Source organism: Apteryx rowi, unplaced genomic scaffold (genome assembly GCF_003343035.1).
Source record: "Apteryx rowi isolate R43461 unplaced genomic scaffold, aptRow1 scaffold_93, whole genome shotgun sequence".
Classification (NCBI taxonomy): Eukaryota; Metazoa; Chordata; class Aves; order Apterygiformes; family Apterygidae; genus Apteryx; species Apteryx rowi.
Window position 1 is genome coordinate 1,486,182 of NW_020451238.1, and position 20,300 is coordinate 1,506,481.

Genomic DNA, 20,300 nt, shown 5'->3' on the forward strand with positions numbered 1-20,300 from the left:
ATTCTTTAAGTACAGTACATGAAACGTTAGCACTTGCTTTCTTGCCAGTTTCTCCGATGCAAAGTTATTTTTATTTACTTACTTCTCAATGATAACTGAATACGTTTTGTTTTAAAGAGAACAGGACAGACATGCTATTCCAAAAGCAAATCTGTTTCGAAATGCAATTTGTACTTAAAACCAAACATTATGTAACATCCTCTCTTTTCCTCACACCCACCCACCCCCCTTGGGGTCTCCTCTTTATGAGCTACACCTCAAACATGATCTGTTTAGAAACACGGGTTCCCCTTCTTCCAAAAGGGCTTACTATGGTATCTGCAAGCCCCTGAATGCACTTCAGGCCCTGCATCACCAGTGAAAAATCTCAAAATTGGACTTGGTTCAAAATCCCAGCTCACGCCTTTGAGTAAACAGGAATCTAATTCTTTTCAGAGGTCTACCACCTCTGCAGGGTCTCACAGCATGACACCGCCAGCCTTGCAGGGGTATTTACTTATGACAGTTCTGGTGCAGAGTTACTTTAAAATAGACGTGAATATTTCCCTGCTTGGAGAAGTTCTGTGTATTTGAGGTAACATTATTGGTTGTCATTTACTCTCACTCACCCATTACAGTATTTTAAGGCAAAAGACAGATTAGGCTTATCAGGCTGGTGATTTCAGCAACTACAGATCAATATTCTAGGAAAGCAGCAATGCACGTGCTCCTAGTTGCAGCCAATCTTACTTGCTGCCTCCAGGGAAGCTTCTTCCTGAAGCTTTCAGGTTGGACACGTGCCTCTGACAGCTGAGAGCAGGACACTGGCCACAGTGATGATGCAAACTGCACCAGGGACTTCTTAGACAGCAACTTGGCCCGTGCATACGAGATCAATACCAAGCGTGTCATTGATCGCATGTTTCCCTTGGAGGAAAAAACCTGAATTTCCGGAGGCTAAGCCTGCTACATAACAGGAATATTAGAACAATTACTTTAGCAGACAAAGCCAAATGCCCATGCCAATTCTTTTAGATCTCAATGCTGCTGTTGCTACTACTGACCAGGAGTGTCTCTGACACATCTGTTCCAATCACCACCAGGATCCAGAATCACACTTGAATGACTCTGGGCTTTTTTCTCCCTGAAAGGACCCAGATGGCAGTGCCTGGTGACTACTAACATCCCCTGAGGGGTGTCTCCTTGCGTGTGGTACAACACAGCCCTGTTTTGTCACCCCTCCTGTTCAGTCACAGCAATTGCAAGGACTGCAAAATCCAAGCCAGAAATAAGAAGCTCGCCCAGCCCATCTGGCTTCCGGTGTTTCAGCCAGTTACATGAGCAGAAAACATGGAAGCTCAGGGAGGTATCAACGTACTGCGTTCCACGCTCCAAGCACAAGCCAAGAACATGTGGGGATGCCACAATAATCAAAATCCATAGTGCAACCAAAGACCTGCAACTCCCTACCTGCAACTCTGAAAAGACACAGTAATCAGACGACGCTAAAGAAAAACCTCCTTTGATACAAGCGGTGTGGAACTGATCCCACTTCTTAATGGAGGATTTTTTTTTTAATGGAGAAATCTCTAGGCTGGAATTTGCTTACTCCCTGCCTTGGTACGGCTTGAATTCACTGTTTTTCAGAATATAATAGAAGCCTTTTCTATTTAACCAAGCTTTCCCAAAGGAGAAAAAGGAATAGAAAGATGTTTGGCAGACCTAATGAGGATTGGGAAATTGAGGAAAATTGTTCCTTTTCATGTTATATAAACAAATGTGGCTTTACTGTTGTACATGTGTGTACGCGTGGCAGAATGTGTGTGTTTATAGGGACTTTTCCTTAAACTGCAAAAAACCCAAACAGCATAAAAACATTTTCCTTAAAAACAACCAACAGATGGGACTTCAGGATTCACACACAGCTCAGTAAAAGCATGCTACTGCTTTTCTGATCATAGCTGCCATGTGATGGAGCTGAACAGAACTGAGTGTAAGACAGACTATTTTCACTGCCTTTACTCGTGCAGATGCCTAATTGTCCAGTCCAACTGTCAGGAGGACTGTGCTTCCTGTATAAAAAGCATTTCTTAAAGAGAAAGAGACACTGAGTGATTCTCTAAAGGAACATCCTTAAAAATCACACCACAATTATGTCTACTAATAAAATACAATGTGCTGTTTTTAGTGCCATACCAACACATCCAAGAGCTTCATAACACAAAAATGTCTCAGAACTTGAGTCATCACTGCAAATCAAGGGGAATCCTTAAGGGACTCCTTCCTCTCAGTTGAGGCTGCCTGGACCTACCATTTTCTTTCCTCTGTTCTTTTGTGTGTGTTCAACTAAGGCTCGTGTTCCAAATCTCACTTTTTTGGCCTCAAGCCCCTGTCAAACTCAACTTTGCAGTTCCAGATGCCAATCAGCTGCTTTGACTCTAGGAGGCTAATGAGCTTTTAGCTTCCTCCCAGCTCAGTAGTAGAAACCTGTCTGCAGAGAAATGTTTGCTGCAAAAGGAATCATATATTAGTCCTTGGCTCCAGATGCCACTTACGTAAATCAATTTTATTAAAAAGATTCTGACATTATTCTGAACTGTTTAGACATTGAACAGCTTTATATACTTGCTGTCAGAAAATCCCAGCAAGCAGGCACGCATACAAAAAGGGTAGAAAGACTATGAAAGACAGATGGAAGACACCAAAGAAAAAAATCTATATGGTAGTTTGGTTTAGCTGAAATACCCACACACTCTGAGATGCTAAGTACCAAGTTAGGCAAGAAAGGTGGAAAAAAAACATAGAAAACCCTATCTCACCTCTGCATGCCTCTCAAGTATCTTCTTTCCTATCTCCAAGTGAGAGTGCATGAAATGCACTGGATCACGCGACAGGGAATGGCCCCGCTAAGTGCCCCCCCGGGGCCTCTCCACTGCTACATGGGTTGTGTCCGACACAGCGGGCTGCTAAATCAAAGCTCACATGGGCCACGGAGCAGAGGAGCCACAGTGCTACCTGCAAAGCTGCAAGATCCTGCCTCAGGTGGGCCACGCTACGGAGGAAACCGGTAGCCACGCTGGCCGAACCGCGGGCACCAGCGGCGCTACGCCGCACTCCTCCACGCCTCCGCRGGCGCTCCTCCTCTCGACGAGGCCCGYGGGGAGCCGGGGTGGGGGGACGCGCAGCCCCGTGCCGGATCAGCCCTCTCCGCCTTTATGCGCATTGGATGTTGGAACCGAATCGCAACCAGCAAGGCAAAAACAAACCCTCTATCGCTGGGGATTTACGGAAACGGGATTGCCTTGTCAGGTACGGGACTATGGGGGTTTCCACTGAGCGCGCTTCAAACCCTGTCCTGCTGCTGAGGGACCTTCTGCTCAGGCTTGAACGGCTGCACGCTCCTGACAAGCGTTTGGATACGTCAGCGATGGGCGCTGCTTCGGAGCTGCGACAGACAGGCACCGACAGACAGTATTTCCACACGGGCTGGCACCTGTCAGGCTCTTCCCTTCGCAGCCTGCCTGAGCTTCGTCTTCAGCGCCAGGGGAAATAAACTTCAAGAACAAAACAAGTCTTTCAGAGCTCACATGCTGAACTACGCTCAGAAGCCGATTTGAAAGCTTTTTCCTGGGTTATTCGTGCTTCACGAGAATCTACTTACACTTTTACTTCTCATCGTGATTTTTGTACRTCTCAAACGGTCGTAAGTCATTACACAGGTATTCGGTTATTCATGTTAATAACTCAGTTGCTTGTTACAGGCACGTCTGCTTAAGGCAGCGAAGGGCAGCACAACTCCCTCGCTCTTGACTTTCTGCAGTAAGAGGGAAGGATAAATCTGTCTGTTCTCCAGTGGACCTACCTGCACAGCAACATCAAATACTCCAAAATACTTGAAGTAGGAAGGAGATATTTGGATATATGCAACTAACCGTTTTTGGGAAAGGCTATCAGAATCTAAGCTGAGAAGAAGTTAGCAGGCCTGGACTCAGCCTACGGAAAGGAAAGGAGAGGGACGTTGCAGCATCAGGCCTGGTTTCGGAAGCCTGTTCGGTTTGTTGCAGGCAGCGTGCTGCAAACTTGGCGGGAAAAGAGCTACACCGTCAAAAACACAATGTTTTCAGACTCTTACAAGCACAAGGCCAGAGCCCCCCCAACCTTACACAAGGGTGTTCCAAAGCACTGTGTAAGCAAGTACCGTACAGAAAGACTCCCATATATCATTAAATAAATAATTACATGTGAACCCAAACACATTCTCCAATCCTGTTTGTGATGTGGAATTGCTAATTAGCTCCTGCTACAACTTCCAAAGTCAGAAGTGTGTTTCAATTCCTCTCTCTGTTTCATGAAAGCTGCCACATGTACCCAAAGGAAGCCCTGTACCTCTAAACCTGCTTCAGTTACACTCACCATGCTGCTGTCAGGCATCTCCCAAGTATCCGAGAAAAAAATATGATGTTTTCAATGTCACGTGGCTGTCCGATCAGCATGGAGGCAACATGAAAAGAAGACTTTTCTTCAAGTTCTCAGATTGCAGCCCAGATTTTCAAGGTACAGTATCTGGGTACTTAATTCCCATGGATTTCAGCATAAGTTAGGAACTCAGTGCCTTGAAGAATAGGGTTTTTCCTGACATCCTCAAAGCACAATCTCCAGGCACTGGCTGCAGATGGTGAAAGGCAAGAAAACAGCATGCTGCTGCTGCTCCCTCACTGGAATGGGGATGCACTAGGACATACAACGTTAACGGGGCAGAGTGGGGGGATACTCTCCTCTTTGTTCTCTCCTCCTCAGTATAGCTGCCTTGCATGTACCAGTCACAAATATACAGTTTCATCAGGAAAAGATGCTACACAGATTTAAAAACAGTCTCAGCAGCAGATGAATATAACATTAATAAAAGCTTTCTTCTTTAAGATCAAAATCTCTGCTTTCCCAGGAGCTGGGAGGCAGTTTGGTTTAGTGGATGGAGAATCAAGCTGAAATTCAAGAGAAAATATTTCTGGATCAGGTTTTATTAATACTGATTTACTATATGACCTTGGACAAAGTCATGTCACTAAGGCCCCTGCTCCTCCTCCTACCCTACGTCCATCTTTTTCTACTTGGTGTGTGTTTACACCACCACCACCAGCAGGAAGTCATAAAAAAACTCTGAAAAGTTAATCGTAAGTGAAAACAAGGCGAGACTTTAGGAGTATCAACATTTCCATCATGTCACAACCTATACTCATTTCTAATCATTCATATATGAAAAATGGTGTTATGAATGCCCTGATGGCTTCTCATGGGCCACCTCAGTCACGAGCCAGATTTACATCTAGGATGCTAGACTGCAGTCAGGTGAGCGACACTGAGGTTTAAGTGTTCCAGGGAAGTTGTGATACAGTCACATAGGAAACTGCCAATATAGTTTAACTTCAATGGGTTTAATTTCAGCATTGCTTTCAGCTAGCAGATATGCAGGATTTGGAAAAGACCTGCTTGTTAGGATTTAACTATTAAGCAAAGCCTTGCAGAGCTGCACAAATCCTTAAGTCATACATGCCTTTGCCAAATCTTAAGTTCTAGATACTATCAGTAAACCTGCATGGAAGCACTCTCCTGGAAGCAGCCCTCATTTAATTGAATAAATGGGATTAGGTCTCATGCTCTTAACATCCACACTTTCTCATTCCTTGAGAAATCCCAAACACACTGCAATGCAAGTAACACCTCAGTCATCCTTGACACTACTAATCTCTGCTCTTAGACTTCTGCAAGGTGCCTTTTTGCACTCTGCTGTGATCACTAGCTGGCTTTATGACTCAACACACAAAGCATCCCCAAAAGAGGGGCGGGAGCTCTGCATTTGCAAGAAACAAAGACTTCAGTTTAAGTGCTCAAAGGTCATTGGGACACCTTGGTTACAGCAGATTCTTTCGCTTGATCTTTTCTTATCCCTGTCATTTCACATTTGTGGTCAGCCGTTGGAGATGCTCTTCTCCCTCATCATTTTTAAGCTCTCGGCAGAACAAGATGCAATTATATGCTCGATCACGATTACAGCTTTGAGGATTGTGATTTTAGAGGTCTCAAAACAGAATCACTAGATTAAATATTCTTCTTGGCTTTGTATTAGATGGACACGAAGAACTGATGCTCCCAAAYGGAGTGGGTTCGCTACTTGGCTTGTTAGCATGAGCTAGCAAGAAAAATATTGCTTTAGGAATCAGGAAACCTCATCTCTATTCCCAGCTCTGCCACTGATATGCTGTGTAACCGCACAACTCACTTCAGCAGTCTGTGTCCCCGTTTCCCCTCCCACACTATTTCTGTCTTGCCTATCTAGATTTGGCAGTTCAGGGAGACTGTCACAGTGTGTCAGGTACTTACGCTTATGTCTGTTGGTGAAGTTACAGAATAGGAGTTTGCTCTAAAGGAGTCCTGCAAAAGCAGCAACATATTCAGTAAAGTAAGGAGACCACAAGGCATGCAAAATATGACTAAACTGGACATGAAGGGGGGAGATTGCTCCTTCCAGATAAACATGAATTATGCTCTATTCCTAAACACGTGAATAACATTTTATGGTGTTATAAAAGCTTCCAGTTTTTCCTACTATCAAGACACAGAAAATTCAGGCCTGATATTAATGTTCTGAGAAGCAGAAATAAAAATGTTTTCCTTTGTACCACATACCAATCAATATTCATACTGATAACCTGAAAATGTCTGTGTCAACAATCAAGCTCTTTTTGGGTTCAGAGCAAATAATATTTGGGCTGACATTGCTTTCCAAACCATGCAGAGGTAAGGCGGGGTTTTGTTTTAAAAAAAAAAGAAAAATAAAAGAGCAGCTTGACAAGTAACTAAGTGTCTGTTTTACAATGTAAAATGCCTGCCTCATAGTTCAAGGTCATTTTTCTTCCATCCACCGTAAGAGGTATATGGCACATTAAGCCATATCATTCCCCTGTCATGATGGAGAACAGGGGGAGCTTTTAAGCCTGTGTAGAGCTCTCAGGGTTATAGAAATAAATGTGGCTTATATAGCAGCTTTCACACTCAAGATATCTCAAAATAGTTTACAAAGTAATGAGTCAGATAATAGGACTGCAGCAGCCATGTAGGTAAGTGCACTAGATATTAGTGCTGAGAAAACAGAAGTTTTAGTTTTTTGATTTTCTGATTTGTCTTTCTGCAAAACACATCTGCAGCTTTAGTCTGACTAATGAGCATCAGTAACTTTGGCAATTAAGAATGCAGAGGTTATTTGACATTTCAGTCTATTTTATTTTTCAGATCAACTCCACGATTAAAGCTCTCCATTAACACTAATAAAAACTGTTCAAGCTTAAGTGGAAAAATGCTAGACCCTTGCTGCATGCAGCGCTCCTCTCCCGGCTGCATTATAAGGCAGGCCCTCCCTGCTAACTGCCTGATCTCTAGTCCCGCAATTTATAATCAGTTCACAATCACACAACTATTCTATTTTTGTTGCCCCTTCATCTCCCCCATCATTAGCCGTTTCAAGCTCACTCTCAAAGACTGATTAATATAGCATTGTGAGGACTCCAGGGTTTACTGTGCTGGCACCAGAACAAGTACAGATTATAAGTAAAAATGTATTTGTTTTAAAAGAAGCCATACCTTGAAAAATCAATGTGAGATCAACCTAAGATGCATTTTGCATACACGCTCCTTTCCCAAGCTCCGCGGATAAACGGGCTCTCTCATACTTTTTCCCATCCAAGTCACCTATCCAGCCTCTACGGATGATGTTGGTTTTGGAAAGACAAGTAAAAACTATGCTGTCTCTGTGCAGATCAGCCTTTTGTTTGCCGACTTTGCAATCAGTTAACAAAAAAGTCACAAAGAACAACTAGTTTGAAAGAGGCCTTAGAAGGTCCCCGGTCCAGTCTCCTGCTCAAAGCAGGCTCAACACTGAATTTGGACCAAGTTGCTTATGGTTTTGTCCAGTCAGGTCTTGAAACCCTTCAACCCTTTGGATAGAGGATCCAAACCTCTCTGGGCAACCTGTTCCAGTGCTTAATCAAGGGACATTAACCTGCATTTTTGCGGGCAACAGAATATTAGCCAGGATGGCCATGGTATCCCAGACAGAAGATTTAAGTAAGATTCAAGTGATGACAATCTAGGGCTGAGTTTTTAAAGCATCTGAGTCATGTAGGCCTCCAAGAAAGCTATCCACATTCCTATTATTCCTAAGGGCACAGACTTCATAACACTCACCCAGAGCTATAACTACTTCCTTTACTTATTCTGGTAGTCTAGCAAGGGATTTAAATTGACACTATACCATTTTTCTGCCTCAGCTGTTCTGAAACTTTCTGCTGTTYTCTAAACTTGTCAAGCAGCTGCGTCAGCAGAACTTCACTGCGGTGCTTTTGATGGACACTAGAGACAACCGTAATTTTGTGCAACATAGTTTTTGTAATTGATTTTGACATGAAATTTCATCTCTAAATTCTGATAAAAACAGTTCTTCTTCCCTGCCCTTTGTGATAATGCTGGCTAGACAATCAGGACAACTTTCTGATCCTCGCTCCTGTTCAAAGTATCATCTMATTTTTTCCACTTATGCTAAAAAATGGAAAAAAAGTCTGTGAGCTTTCATTGTTGTCGTTTCTTAACTGAAACTGAAAAAGTGACATGGCAGAARTTTGACATAATCCAGCAGTTCTGGATGGAATTTTTCACTGCTGCAACTAAGTCCCAAGATTGAGGCAGCTACGGTCAGGTGGGAAAAGCACCTCCCCACCAGCTCCTGTTTTCATTGCTGGCACACTTGCTTGGCACGTTCTTATTTTATAAACAGTTCTTGAGCATCATCTGTATAATGAGCTATGCTCTGTAAAAACAGGCATTCTGTTTTAGAGTAACAATTATAATTGCTTGTAGAATAGAAATGTTAAATGAGACATGCAAAAACATATACACAAACCAAAGGCGGGGGAGAATATTAACCTTTCTCAGCAAGGGGCAAATAGTACATAGAAGATTGTGAGAAGAAACATGACTATCACTTTCCAACACTATTTTATCATCAGAAATGGTAGCCAAGTACAAAGGAAATGCAAATACAATCAGTGGTTCAAAGGTTAAGACCCTGTTAACCRTCATTGAATTGCCTGGTAGCACATTTCGCTATAACTAAAGTAAATGCTGTGGCTAGGCTGCAAAACTTTCAAAGGTTTAAAGTTATTTATAGGTTCCTGTATACATCTAACCATACAGAGCACCATAAATAATATGGTTGAACTTTTCCATAAAAATACAAAGTATAGTATGTATAGCTAGAATACTAAGCACTTTATAGTATTATGCATTTTCAGAATACTCTCTGCACTGTGAACTCGCAGTCCATTCACACAATATCCCACTGGAATAAGCCACTACCATCCATCCCCCTTTAACAGAAATTGCATCCACACTGAAATTTTTATTAAGATTTTGTATCACTGCAGTGCTAGCAACGGTTGTGGTACACCTAATACTTTGGCAGAAACTGCTGTTTTTACTAACATATCAATTACACTCAATCTGCACTGGTTATCACAGCAGCAGTGAAAACACCAGTAATTATTCTAGTGATGGCAGTGGAAGTAGCGAGACACACTATGAACAAGTTCAGCAGAGCCGCAGCATCTGAAAGCAATCAACTTGCCCAAGGCCACTCAGCAAGTCAGTAGCARTGTGTAATGTGTAGCCGTATGTGAAATCAAGACTTCTTTACTTCTAGCTCTGTCTTTTGCTGAAACCTCAGATCACTGTGTCTCCTTAGTAGCTGCCGTAATTACTATGTGCTGCAGTGGAGTGCCTGCTGTTTGGTTTTTCATAGGCTATTTTATTATGCAAATACACATAGGCTGTTCTAGTTTAAGATGTTATAACCACATGCATTATAAATCTCATTTTCTGTGCATTTATAACTTGGCTGCAAATTCACACGAAGCTGGAAAGGGAATTTACCACCTGGGATTCTTGTCTTTTGAAGATACTGCTAGTTATTATAGTAGATCTATATTCTTGGGTGTCAGCCTCAGGCAAGAGGGAGCTGGAAAATGACTACTGAAGTTGTTTTATAATCCCATGAAAGCAACAGGTCAAAGGACCTAAAGAAGGAGAGAAAATATCTCRTCTCTAACTGCCAGCTTTTCTCCTACGCGTGCAGGAGATGTCTTAACAATCAATAATGCAAGAGAAGGAGAGGAGGAAGAATTGCTGTGGATGCTCCTTYGCTATTTCCAGGATAACCAAGTATCTTACAGGTGAGCCAGTTTCTTCTTGCTCAGAAGGAAGCATTACAAGCAATTAAAGCAAGCTGTCTTCCCAACTCATCCTACATGTCACCTCTTAACTATTACAAYAGAGGAAGAAGAGAAAGGAAAAAGGAAGAGTGTTGCTCTAACCAATAAACAAAATTGAAACAGAGACAAAAACGGACAGGACAAGAAGAACAACCTCCTGACTTYACAAAGAGCTTCATATTCTCAACTCTGTGACCATTGAACTGAATTAAATCCTTGTACCACTGCTACAAGGCCGGTAAATACCAGAATCCCCGTACACAGGGAGAGAGGCAGAGAGAAGGGAAGGGATACTAAGTCAACACRCAGGATGGGAACAAATGTTGGGACCCTCTCTGCAGCAAAGTTTTCACAAGCGACCATGGTATGGTCACATCGCTACAGCTATATAGCTCCAATCACTCCTCCTCCTCCTCCCAAATGTTTTCTCCACTTTCCTCTCAGCTTAGGTTTCAAAGCTACATAACCCCAAACTGAAAAAGACCTTCACACTATRAAGTGTCCATACTAGCGGGTGGGGGTGTTAGAGCTAGGTAACTCTCATGGCTGCAGTCGCGCAGCTCCGAACTTCCAGACCTGAAAGTAAGTCTCGCAGCTGGACAACCTGTACRATATTGCAGTCACACAAACATTGCCCTTCCCTGTACTGCAACAGCTCTCCTCTTCCACAGATGCCATTTCATTTCTACTATTACATTTCTCCAGGAATCTACCGTGCCTCATTTGTAAATATAATTCTTTCCTGCATGTCCTCATGGACAAAGCAAGGGGCTGGAAAGCAGTGCCCAGAGCTGCAGCACTGAGGCATTCTCACAGCCAGAGAGCAATGATTTGACAGACGTGGTAACAATTACCAGAACTCAAAGCCGAAACTATTCTTCACATTCCTGAGCAGACAGAAAACACCAGAGTATGAGCCCGTCATGCAACAGTCTCAAATTACTCTCACATGATTTGGTGGAATAACTATTTAAACCCACACAGCAGAGCAGCGAGAGTCTCAACAGCATTATTGTACACAGTTAATTGTGTGGGGTTTCAGACATATCATTAATTTTCCTCCCAGAAAAATCTGTCCTCACAGTCTCCGAAGCGAGAATGTTTTAGGATAGAATCATACCGAGTACAAAGAAATAGTGACAGAATTCGGAACACTCACACATGCCTGAGAAAAGCAAGCTTGAACTCCAAGTCCTTTTCTGAGTTTGAATATTCCTGCAAAAATAATTACCATGAATATACAATATTATATAGAGTGTTCACATGAATGCAAGTGATCACATCCACCAATGCTGACAGTAAAATTGGAGATAAGACAGCTGTACATCTGTCAGCTCAAGACAACGCAGATCCTAAGAAAAGGCATGCATATGTCAGTAGATAACCAAYGTAGATAGGACAGTGCTTGTCAACTACTAGATAAATAACTACTAAAGAATAAACAAACAGGAATCTTAGCTACACAATTGTTTGAGCTTCTCTTACAAACATTGCTTACATCATCTCTACATTAAAAGATGGCTAAAAGAATATAGCACCTGAAGAAAACCACATTTGGCCTATAATTGGATAGTAACATAACAAGATAAGCAGACCATAAGAGAACCTTAAGCACTCAGTGATAGYGGGAAAAACACCCCAAATAATTCATTTCCCTCATTGAAGGTTTGCTGATTGCTACACAGAGTGCCCTTGATTTTATTACATCCAGGTTTTAGCAATATAATGCAGTATAAAAACATACCTGTGCCCTTTACGTATCAGGTAAAGTCCTGTTGCAGCAGCACGCACCAAGATAAAAGTCCAAGAGATTTTCTTTAGTTGCTGCTGTTTAAAGGTCTGCCATGATAATCTCTGTAGCACATGGCTCAGCTTCAGAAAGAGCCTTTGCAGCTGGAATCATGTTCTRTGTTGAACATTTTCAATCTTCTCAGTACTCTTCTGTGGATTAGTCAGAAGTGACCTTACTTTCAGCACCCTTCTCAAAGGGTTATGGTGCCCATTAAATGCCTACACCCTGCGCTAGGTTCCAAGACAAGATATAAAAATAATCCATCTCTCCACCTACTACACCTGCACAGCGGCAAATTCAGAAGATAAAATCCTGGGTGTCAGAATTCTAAGCTGGTCCCAAAGCAAAACCCTTAATTTAATGTTAGTTTAATCTTCAAATGAGGAGTTGGAGGGCAACAGTGAAGTCGGCCTAGCCTTTTCTTCTGAAAGCAGAGATCCACCAAAACTYGAAGCCCAGCATCCTCTACAAACAGAGATAAGAGCAGAGCACTTTCACTCCCTGACTGTAAAGAACAAATGCATTGTTATGGTTATAACCCCAAAGCAGGCACTGCGTGACTCAGATCTGGTAGCTGCTCTGCAAGGGGACAGACATAACAGGAATACATTGGAACCAACTCATCTGTTACGTGTCTGCTGCTAAACATTTACTGAAACCACTTTTCTGGATGCAGCCGCTTGCGGTTGCCCCTTCACGCCCCAGGCTTCTCAGAAGGTGGGCTAACATAAWCTGTCAGCTGCAGGCGGGGGGTGGGGTTTTTTCCTTCTAACTCTATTTTTCTTCTTACATATAAGAGCAGCTACGTATGTTCTCAAATCCATTTATTGCCATATTTTGTGCCAGACTCAGATTCCACTGATTTCCCACTGTATTCTCAGWGGATGAAAGCAACAAGGAAAAAACAACAACAGAGGTATATGCAGGTAAAACAAGTTATCTGGGGGAAAACAGCTGTTTTCAGCTAGTTAAATACCTGTTAAACATAGTTTTTTGTTGTTTTTTTTTAATGTTATGCCACTGAGTTATGTAGAAGAGAAACAAAGGTCATTCCATCTACAACACGTTTCAAAGGCCAAGCTGTTCAACACTTGCTACCTGAACAAAGACAACGAGGAAGGAACAACCCGTAAGAGCTGTGCTAATGATTTATTTTATGCAACATCTGCRCAGCAAGGGGAGCTTACCACAAGACAAGACTGTGAATTAGTAGCTGCTATGACTGCTTGAACAGCAAAGTCYAGCAGCTCCATATGGTTATGACACAGAAACCTACCTGAAAGAACTGACTGATCCCAGCGAGAGGCAGCAAAGCCTGAGACTGGCTAGCGACAAGGAACATCATGTCAGCAGAACGGCATTTGTTCAGCAGGTTTCAAAGTTAGCTGCCCCTGCAAAGCCAGGCAGACCCTTCCACTCATTCCTTCTCCTGCCTTGGCCTATCTAAAACTTCTCAAGCAGGAATTGCAAAACGTTSCCAGTCAGGTGCAATTCCACAGCAAATTTCCCCTTAGATACCCTGGAACATGTACTGGGACTAAGCCTGAGCCAGAAGACAAAGAAAGACTTTCTCATCTCTGCAGACAAGTCATCGCCATTCATCACTGCTCACCTCAGCTAGAGTTTACGGAGAACTTGCGCAAAGAGGAACATCTCTGTGGGAACGATCTTCYGTTTTATGGAGGCTTTATCAAGGTAACTATYGGTGGCAGAATTTTGTACTTCATTTAAAATCCATGCTAACAGAGTAGCYATTGATCCCTCTCCACATCTAACTCATAAGAAACACACACATCAAAAGACAGAAGGTGCCAMAGTGTGTCAGTATAGGTTAACACCTTTTAAAAGCTGGGGTCCTGTTACTTAAAAAGGAAGCAATCACTGTAGTATAATACACTTGATATTAGTTCTGACTGCTCATACTGTCACATCAGGAGCAACAAGAAGCTATTTCAGACTCATTCTTTTTATTGGAAGACCACCTGTTAGGGTAGGAACATGACACAAGACATAACATCGTCACTGCAACCCGCTCCTGGACCTCCAATACACATTTCAGCTGCGTCCCTCCCCATATGATTTTTCAAACCCTTCAGTTTCAGCCCTATACTTACAATTTATGTCATACATAATTAATTTTAGCAGCTCCATAAAGATCACAAATAGAGTTTCCATCTGTAGTTCAGCACCAAGCTCAGCAAGCCAGGAAGCAATCCACTGCCATGTTTCAACTCAGCTTTGAACAAACAGGTGGCTGAACATAAGAATTGCAAAAGGTGATCAAAATAAAAGCAGAGTATTCCAGAAAAATTAGATTTCTGCATTACAAGAAGTCAGCTAAAGAAAGGATGGGTATGGAAGAAAGGAGAAGTCYGCTGGTGACCACATCCTGAAGTTGTACAGATGCAGGAAAAAAGAATTAGAATTTACATATATCAGGCTGAAAAAACTTGGCAAGGGCAAGCTGCATAAGGGAATTTTCCTATCCAAGGTAATAAAGTTTCTTTGACTCAAAGCACTGGAAGACAGATGAGCAACCTTTTACTGCTTTGTAAATTATGAAAAACACGTGGGACCAAAATGAATATTCTACTTAGTAAAGCAACAGAAAGAAGAGATACTTAATAATTCTGATAGGAATTCTCAACATMGTGCATGAAATACTTAGAAGCTGTTAGTACAAGAACATGTTACCTGCTCTCACAGAGGGGATTTTCTCAGTCCCTCAAACCATTTCCGCGGGCAGGCACAGGAGGGATATGGATGGTATCATTAATCAATCAGTGCTCCTCACTTATTCACAACACACCAATCAAAATTAATGATTGAAGGGAGTCAGAAAGGGCAGGTGAATGCTTGAGTCAACATGTAAAGATTTAAAGAAAGCRAATTAAAATAGCAGTGAAAGTGAGAACAGCAGCTATTCTTAATTACAAACCTAAAGTCAGAGTAAATCTTTAGTGAAGTTTCTCTCCCCCCCACACACTGTTGCCTTTAGCTGAAGACGAATTGCTAGCATTTTTGTAATCTACTAAGTTAAAATCGTTACCCTGACAGTGCCAGGAAGTCTAATTTCCTGGAGCAGTAACACAAAGATTTATAAGCAAATTTAAACACTCACCTCCTGGAATAGAAAATCTATCACCAGCATCAGGCTACATGGGAAGTGACTGAGTGTTTGCGATAACAGGGAAGGAAGAAATTCTCCTGCTGACAAGTTCACCCAAACCTTGTTCCCTCTCTGTACATGCTGCTGACCAGGGTAAAAGCGCACACACAAAGCGGAGCTTTCAAACACGTGCAGCTTTTCTGCCAGGTCCCTGATACAACAACACAGGCGTGTTCGACCACAAGCAGTTTATGCTTATGTTCCCATTACAATGCAAGTAAGCTTAAAGAATCAAAATGAGAAAGATAAATTAATAACCATTTTAATAACCGATTTAAAGGAGAAAATGAGTTAGCTCATCCACCAGGCTGAAATGAACCTGAACATGTCTCCTTATGCCTGAAAACTTTTAATTCCCTAATGAGATGAACTGAAACCATAGCAGAACTTCATTTTCAACACCCAGTGCTATCTTATAGTATCCAATTTTATGCCATTAGATGTATGTGCATATAAACAAGAGCCAAGAGCTTGCTTGATCCAAGAGAGACTTAGCTTTGGATTTAATTAGTATTAACCAGCTGATTCCACGTAAAAAGCAGTTTTGTTCTTCTGGACTTTCTCCTCCCTTATCCTGACACCGATGAACAGAGGTGGACAATCCAACACCTTCACATCAGGAAGATTAAATGTCACAACTCTTATCGTGTCTTCAGAGGGCTGACACATATCAACGCTGACTCTTTTCAGGAAACCTTATCTCACACTCTGCCATTTGAGGCAGTGCTTTCCATGGCACYGCTATGATTAATCCTGATCTACCCCGCAGCGTGTGAGCCTCCTGTCACTACTACCTGGTCGGAAATAAGGAATTTGAGAACAAAGCAAAGGAACTGCACTACCCTACAAATYTAACATGCCCACAGGAGAAATCCACACTTGCACATGGTGGTGCGGAGAAGAGCGCACCGCAGAGGAGACGGGAGACACCACTGTCAGCGACTGACTTTGTACGGGCAAAGGGATTTTAGCATGACTGTTTTTCCTCACAGAAGCAGGAATTTTTGAAAGTACTAAATTTAGCACAGCAATCATAATTTCTTGTCAATGCTGTGTCYCTTTCTCATAAGGCTTTCTATCCCAGCTCTTACCACTTCCCCAAAATCTTACCCCTCCCCCGCCTGTCAGAAAAACACGCTCCTTTCAATACAGAGGAAACAAGAAGCTTTTCTTCCCCGATCTTTTTTCACGAGGACAGCACTGCTCTGGACGTGGCCAGAGCACATACAGATTTTTTTTTTTTTTTTTTTTTTTTAGTATCAGATGAGACAGCTTCTGAAAGCACTGCAAGCTCTCCCATCCGACATTATCCAGTTTACCATAGATAACAACCCTGAACTGGAATCACTCCCCAGCCAGAATGCCTAGCGCATAAAAGTATTAGAGGTGCAGAAATGGTGTCAGGGCTGCTCAAACTCTGTCCTGCAGAATAATCTGATTTCCATTAAAAAAAAAAAATCCACAACAACAAAAAAAACACAAGAGCAATCAAAAGAAAAGGAGACTCTAGATCATCACTTAAAAGAAAAAAAAAGAGTTGCCTTAACTCATCTATTCTTTTCCAGAGGAAGCAACTTCCAGGAAAAAAAAGTTACTGGCATTTAAACTAGGTAATAACCACAACACCCTTTGGTCTGTTCAGGATACTAATGTGTTCATAAGCTGTCTTGACCAAAGATGGAAAAAAAACCCTCCACCTCCCAAAACAGACACTAATCCTTCCCCCAAAACTAGAAACCACAAAAGCTTCTAGTTACAATGTCCAGCTACCGAATAGGCAGAAATCCCTGAARTTAAAGTCCTGTTGAGACCACACTAAATTTCCAGAGATGATGGAAAATARGTCTGATCCTTCTCTAGTTCACAGTTTTTCAAGCCATCATCAGCACTGCATCAGTTGAGCCCAGTGATCACACCTAAGAGAAATCATGACCTCAGCTTCTTGAAACCTTCTTTTTAGATCCCCCAGATGAGCACCAGGGAAGCAGACTTTAAGATTACAGGAAACCTAACACCACTGCATCCCAATATTTAGTTAACCACCGCAATGTTCATTTGCTGCTCTGCATGAATAACTCTTATTACTGCAATTTCATTTGCTCACCAAGATTCCAGCTGAAAACTCACTTTAATTTGGCTTTAATAATACATGAAAGAGATTAATCTATAATTGTTGATTTTTGAAATAGCACTTCATTGTGTCACTCAAAATGAGCACATTTAATCATTAAAACTTGCATGAATTTTCAGTCTTAGTAAGGAGGTTCTGCTTCAGCTGACAGCTGATCTCATCAGAGCCAATTATATTCCATGGCACAGGCCTGACCTGAGCTTTTAAGAGTTTTGAAATGGCAATTTTATTTTTCTCATCTTACTGAACAATTCAAGGTACTAACAATCTTGTTAGAACCTTTAATACCTAGGAACTATCATGTAAACTAATGCTGTGCAGGAAATTTCTAGTTAAATAAGTGAACAAAAATGTATCACAAGTTTAATTTGTTTTCCTCTTAACACACAAATGAATAGTTTCTCATGTCTTTCCCCCTGCCAAGGGGCTTCTTTCATCAAAATGCTGYGGGATTAAACTCCTGATCTAATCTAGCACGAGACACATAAGAAAGACCAAAATCTATCCATGTAGATGAAATGTGGGTATTGCAAAATTATCAAAGAAAACCTCTTCAGTAGTATGTGATGTTAGCAATTACAAACAAATACAGTAATGAGCCTTGTAAGCTCAGAGAGACAGATATGCCTCCCATTAGATATGCCACACTTCTACCATTAGCAAAGCTATATTCTTTCTTTAATTAAAAAAAAAAAAAAAGTTATGCAAGATTTTCTCTGCAGAAATCCTTGATTTTAATTTTTGCTTTACTGGCACCTACATCCCAATCACATTTAGAAAGTAATGAAAGAACTGAAGCCCTTGGTGTATTTATTTTACATTCCTTTCTTTTTTTGCATCCTTAAAATGCCTCCTTGCTTTGCAATGTAATCAATGCCCAGCCCTGAACTGATGACATTATAGCGAAGGTTGGCTGGGCGGGTTTTCTGCAGCTCTCAGAACAAGATGGCACTGTATCTTCCAAAGATTCATTAGTATCTCACACAATAAGGCACCAAATAAAAATTAGCGTTTAGACACTAGCCTAGAAACTATACCCATTGCAAATGGTGTCTGTAAATAGATTAGATCCACCTATAGATTAGGATTAGTTGGTGTATCATGAAGCAGACTTTCACTGTCATGAATTTAATTGAGAGTCCAGCACTTTACACGTGTAATTACTGTGCCATTGACRACTAGTATATCTCTAAGGATGCTAGAGATGGTCTCTCTTGCTGCCCTCATTTTACAGTAAGGAAAGTAAGGAAATCAAGGCACAAATTGATTTAATCGAGGTCACCAAGGTGGCAGAATTCAGGTCCACCATCTCTTTATACTCTGATATTGTATGACACATGACACAGGACGAGTTCAAGATTTTCCTTCTGAAGAATACTCAGGCAGCCCTTAGCATTCGCAGGTATTCAGGTGCCCTAGGAGAGATTTTCCTGCAACGCCAGGTTCTCAGGGCGGCACCACACCGGCTGCCACGCAGCGCCTGAAGCTTTGCTGCGACCCTGCACGCTCTGCAAATGAAAACCTGTACAAGTCTCAAAACACTGCCCAGTGCTATGAAGACACAATGAGACCCCAGATCGTCTTCTCCTCTCCCAGCAAGAGGAGCACCATGAATACAGGAAGGGAATTTCTTGTTTGAGCAAGGTTATACCTCWGCCAAAGCTGAAATACCGAGGCACAGTGCAGAGGCAGTTTTCTGTGAACCTCCTGACTCTGGAAAACTACGGGCATTACCTGCTACAGCCACGAAGCAATACTGTATTCAGAAGAACACTGACTATCAGTAAAAGACAAAAATTGAACTTCCCCTCCCCCTCACTCTCCARTTCGTCTCAACACTGAAGAACTACAGAGATGCCAGGGAAGGGAAAAGGCCGGTGATAAACACACTTCCATAATGCGTTTTGTAACTCCTTGTGTTCAGGGCTAGGGCAGGCAATCTGCAAATGGAGGTCTGAAGGACCAGGGCGCACACTCAGCCCTTTCTGGAGGTACAACCATCTGACACTACATCCGAGGGGCTTCTGCCAGATTCCACCCCTTTAGCTGTTTAATCCAAAAGTTGCTTATATCCAGTATTCAATACTAAATAACAACAAACACCGACACATCTATTATTGCAGTCAACTGAATACAAAAGAAAGAGATCAGTGTTACGCTYATGTCTTAGGTCCCTTTAAGGACCTCCAGCTTCCAGGCTACTTGTTATTTCCAAAAGCACAAACATCAGCATTACCTTTTGCTGTTTCAGACCGCTTTGGCAAATCAAGTGTATCAAAATTCCTGTCCAAATCTCCATTCTTCTTTCCTGTATAAAAATAAGACAAACAGATAGTAAAAAGTGTCAGCATACTGACAGATAAGTTACTGTCTTGTGCATCTACAAGATGAGAGAAGATACAGGCTCAGAATATCAATCAGAGACCATCAGCCGTATTTGTACATCTCTGACTTGCAATCCAGCTGCATAGCTGTGGTTTTAGCATGAGCAACTTGGGGACAAAAATCTGTGCTACCTTCAGGTTGATCTGCAAACATGCTGAGTTCTAGCATTTCAGTGGGTCTTAAGAGTGCTTAAAATCTTTGCAAATTATGCGGTTTCCCTTCATTGCCAAGTTACGGCCCCTCCCTCAGAAGCCCAACACTTCCTCATTACTTCCACAGATGTAACGTCAAAGCTAAAATGACTTTCATCCATTTTTGTGTAAATACAAATACATCTTGACTGGCAGATTATTTGTGAAAGTTTTAACTTGCAGCTTATCCAAAGCACGAACTGAGTGGCACAGCAAAGGGCAACAGGCTTCTCTTTCAGCCTCTGTTCTCATTGCCACTGTCAGGCAGGAAGGCCTAGATTTAATATATTGTACAGGCAACAGCCAGCAACTTAATCTTGAATTCCCCTTCAATCAA

At 42.0% G+C, this 20,300-nt stretch overlaps 1 protein-coding gene across 2 annotated transcripts in view; it reads right to left on the reverse strand.

Annotated features, from left to right (window-relative positions):
- Window positions 1-20,300, reverse strand: part of ARVCF (ARVCF, delta catenin family member) — a 174,467-nt gene that overhangs the window by 24,961 nt on the left and 129,206 nt on the right. For both annotated transcript variants that reach the window (XM_026091942.1, XM_026091943.1), the window contains one exon: window positions 19,624-19,695. In XM_026091942.1, the coding sequence (XP_025947727.1) occupies window positions 19,624-19,695 (72 nt within the window). The remainder of the gene's footprint in view (window positions 1-19,623; window positions 19,696-20,300) is intronic.